The 3,765-nt window shown below is 35.9% G+C and overlaps 1 protein-coding gene across 3 annotated transcripts in view; it reads left to right on the top strand.

Annotated features, from left to right (window-relative positions):
- Positions 1–3,765, top strand: part of LOC103141893 (deoxynucleoside triphosphate triphosphohydrolase SAMHD1-like) — an 8,591-nt gene continuing 4,826 nt past the window's right edge. For 2 of the 3 annotated variants that reach the window (XM_016674095.1, XM_016674097.1), the window contains exons 1-4: positions 451–673; positions 793–908; positions 1,931–2,016; positions 3,322–3,441. In XM_016674095.1, the coding sequence (XP_016529581.1) occupies positions 474–673; positions 793–908; positions 1,931–2,016; positions 3,322–3,441 (522 nt within the window). In that variant the 5' untranslated portion in view covers positions 451–473. Of the gene's footprint in view, positions 72–450; positions 674–792; positions 909–1,930; positions 2,017–3,321; positions 3,442–3,765 lie in introns of those variants that run through there. The other variant, XM_016674096.1, reaches the window with a different exon arrangement.

The raw sequence follows: 3,765 nt of genomic DNA, 5'->3' as shown, positions 1-3,765 counted from the left end.
GTCTTGGTGAGATTCTGCTGAACGTGGAGAGCCTCAGTAAGCTTTGAGATATGGACGTTATCCAACCAAGGGTGACATTCCTAGATTAAACTTTTAAAGCTATGCAGATGAAATGTGACTGTATTTAGGAGCATATAAGGAGAAAACTATTTCTGTTTTTCTTTGTTTGCAGCCCACAGCTCTGGAACTTTTGTGAAAATATTATAAAAATAAATACTGTGTGTTGTAAAATAATAAAAGCAATCCACTGCCCATTTGTGGAAGAAGATTTTAATAACTTCTTTTGAGAACAAAAGCTTTTCTTTATTTATTTAAAATCCTGTTAGGATTGCTCTCTTTCTTTTCAGCTCTTTATGAACTCTAGTTTTGTGAATCCACTTGTATTCCTCTTTTTTAAAGATGAATACATTTTCCATTTAGATAATTAACAAAACAGTAAAAAAGTTTAGGTTATCAGTTGGGTTTCTACATGGATGTCCTTGTTGATGTTCCTCTTTTTGTCATTTTGTCAGGTATTTAATGATCCCATCCATGGCAGTGTAGAGCTGCCTCCGCTGCTCGTCAAGATCATCGACACGCCTCAGTTTCAGCGACTTCGAAACATTAAACAGCTCGGAGGGAACAGTTATGTTTACCCTGGAGCAAACCACACCCGCTTTGAACACAGCATTGGGTAAAATATATTTACACTGAATGGCTTAAAGCTCATCTGTTACAATATTAGTTTTAAAAAACTGTATTTTTTAGTCACTGTGTATCTGAATTAAGATGTCTTGTTATGTGATGATAAAGGGTGGCTTACTTGGCTGGAGAACTTGTCAAGGCTCTGAGAGAGAGGCAGCCAGAACTGAAAATCACTGAGCGTGATGTCCTTTGTGTGCAGATTGCTGGACTCTGCCATGACCTGGGTGAGTTATGCAGAAACAAGCAATGTTGATCAATGTGCATCAGAAATTAAGCAGATTGTGATGTTTGCTGAGTAGTTTGTTAAAGAGGGGATAATGTGTATTTTCCAGGCAAATGGTGCCATTTTATTGCTTATTCAAGTAACTGTTACCTTCAGTCATAAAAATGCTGTACATATCAAAAATAACTTAAAAAAATTTGACTTTGCATTTTTCGCGTTGATATTGACCTCTTACTCTTTAGGACACTCTACCTTCAGTATGTCATCATAACAATCCTTCCCATTACGCCGTTAACAACAGGTGTTTGGAGCATTGCCATGGGAAGTAGTTTGTATGATAAGCTCAGCAAACACAGTTCCACCAGGTGTTTGTGTATTGTTGTTGCTGCCGATCTGGTACAAGTCTGTTAGGGAAAGCTTGGATGGAGACTTCAGCTTCAAATATTCTGCCAAATAATGGGTGGAAATTTGGCAGAAAATATTTTTTTTCTGTCAATACTGCATGCAGCAAACTGATTATTCAGTCTATTTTAAGGACATCCTGCTACCCCCATAGTTTTGTGGGAAATTACACTAAATAGCTGACAGTGGCAGTTTTTGCATTAATAGTGCCCTGGGTAAGTCCCTCCTTCTGCTGCTCCACAACTAATTAAAATGAGTACCGGCAGTTATTTTAATTACTTGTAAATAAATAAAAACAATAATCTGAGATTATTGGAGGGATAAAAGACAGTGGTGTCCTGTAGGTACACACTTAACCTGGTCTCCCTATCCTCAGCAGCAAGTAAATCAAGCTTACTTCAATGCATATGCTTAAAAGCAACATAATACTTGTTCAGGGCACAACTGACAGGTAAATTATATTTTAATAAGATGTTCATGCAGACCACTACTCTAATGCCATCCTTGGGAACTGTCTATGTTGTCCATCTCAGTAGCTGCTAATTTGTTGCTCATTTGGAAGAATCCTTTAAAGATTCACCTTGGAACAAATTTATGGTGACTATTTTCCTTCCTTTTCAGGACATGGACCTTTTTCTCATCTGTATGATGGCATGTTTATACCTCAAATGCAGCGTAGACGTAAAGACCAAGACAGTTCATGGAAAGTAAGAAATTATTTTAGATTTTTCTCAGTATCCTTCACTTTTGTCTGCTGGTTGTTGTTCTCTGAGTGATGATAAAAGGTTTTACATATTCTGCTTAGTAGAAGCATGAGTGTAATTTTTCTATTTAAAAACAATTTACTAATTTGGCCTTAAGATATTGATCTGTCATTGCAATTAGAACATTCAAATGTAATCCTGCTCAGAAGATTAAAAAAATGTGAAAATTAAAATGTCCTAATCTTTTATTGTGTGTTGGTTATAATAAGTGTCTGAAGGTTGATATTCACTGAATGATGACATATTTACATCATCTGCCTAGTAAAATAAAAAGTCATAAAGCCATTAAAACAATACATGGAATCATAGAAGTTGCTCTTTGATTTATAACATACACCAGCCCGGATATGCAAGTCTAGTGAAATCAAGTTTCTTTATATAAGACCAAAGTTTGTCACTACAGAAGATGACAGGAGTTGTTTCAGCCAGACTATTTCATTTTCTGTAGAAAATAAGATACAGTAATTGTCTGATAAGAATGATGTGCATTTGAACTCAAAGTGAATACAATAAAAAATGATAGATTTTCACTTTATGTTTACTTCAGTTCTTTATGATTTTTGTGTTTTGGAAAAATTGATCCTTATATGTGCTGCAATGGGACAGAGTAAATAAGAGTAAATATCAGCTGGACAGGCCTCAATAATATATTTAAGTACCAAAATTTGCACTGAGTTGGTCAAGCTAATCGTTAAATCAAATTGAGCTTAAAAATAGTCTTGCTCAAATGTTCTAAAATATGACCATCTGTGATTTCCAATTGTTTTAATTGCCTATTAGTTACAGAAACAATTACATTGGGAAAAACTATACATTTACACACAAACTAACACTGTTGATTGAGTTGGTGCCATTTTACCACAACTAAAGATTTTCCCTGCATGTATTTGTTGCAGTTGTTTTTACTCTATGGCTGTTTTCTATCACAGGGTGCTCTAACATTGATACATCCTGAATGAGTTTAACTTTTTACTTGAAGTCAGTGCTTAAACAAAACTAACTGATCTGATTACAAAGCAGTGTAATGGAAATGTAATTGCTGTAAACTAAAGAAAACCGATTACAATAAAACATGTTTTCTTGATGTAGGTTGTGGGCACAGAACTACTTTCTGCCAAACATGAGAGAAAACAGAGCATTTATAACAATGTCCTGTTCATTCTGATTAAAAATATGTTCATAATTTGATTTCCTTTTTAAGATGCATTGGCTTTGTTTTCATTACAAAAGTTTGTGTGCTTCTTGCAGCATGAGACTGCCTCTGTAAAGATGTTTGACCACATGGTGAAGGAAAATAAGTTGGATGAGGAAATGAAGAAGGATCAGGAGTTCAACAAGGAGCTGAACAGTCCAGACATTTCTGATGATGTAACACCGATCTTTAAAAAACCTGACTTGCTGAATATTTTTGTGTGCGTGTGCGTGCGTGCATGTGTGTGTGTGTGTGTGCAAAATATAACAAAAAAGTCACTAAGTTGTCCACCATGGAGTGACTGTTGTAAAACCTGTATGGAGAGATGACCTGGTGGGTGGGATTGTCCATCAGCCCTTTCTCATGGCAGAACAAAAGTGTACAGTGGCTGAATTTTGCGACCTTGTAGGTAGACAAGGTTTGTGGATAGGATTGATTCCACAAGTAAGTCACACCCAAAGGGTGTGTGTGTGTGTGTGTGTGTGTGTGTGTGTGTGTGT

Source organism: Poecilia formosa, unplaced genomic scaffold, assembly GCF_000485575.1.
Source record: "Poecilia formosa unplaced genomic scaffold, Poecilia_formosa-5.1.2 Scaffold90, whole genome shotgun sequence".
NCBI classification, from domain to species: domain Eukaryota; kingdom Metazoa; phylum Chordata; class Actinopteri; order Cyprinodontiformes; family Poeciliidae; genus Poecilia; species Poecilia formosa.
Note: the sequence above shows the minus strand (reverse complement) of the source record. Positions and strands in the feature narration are given on the sequence as shown.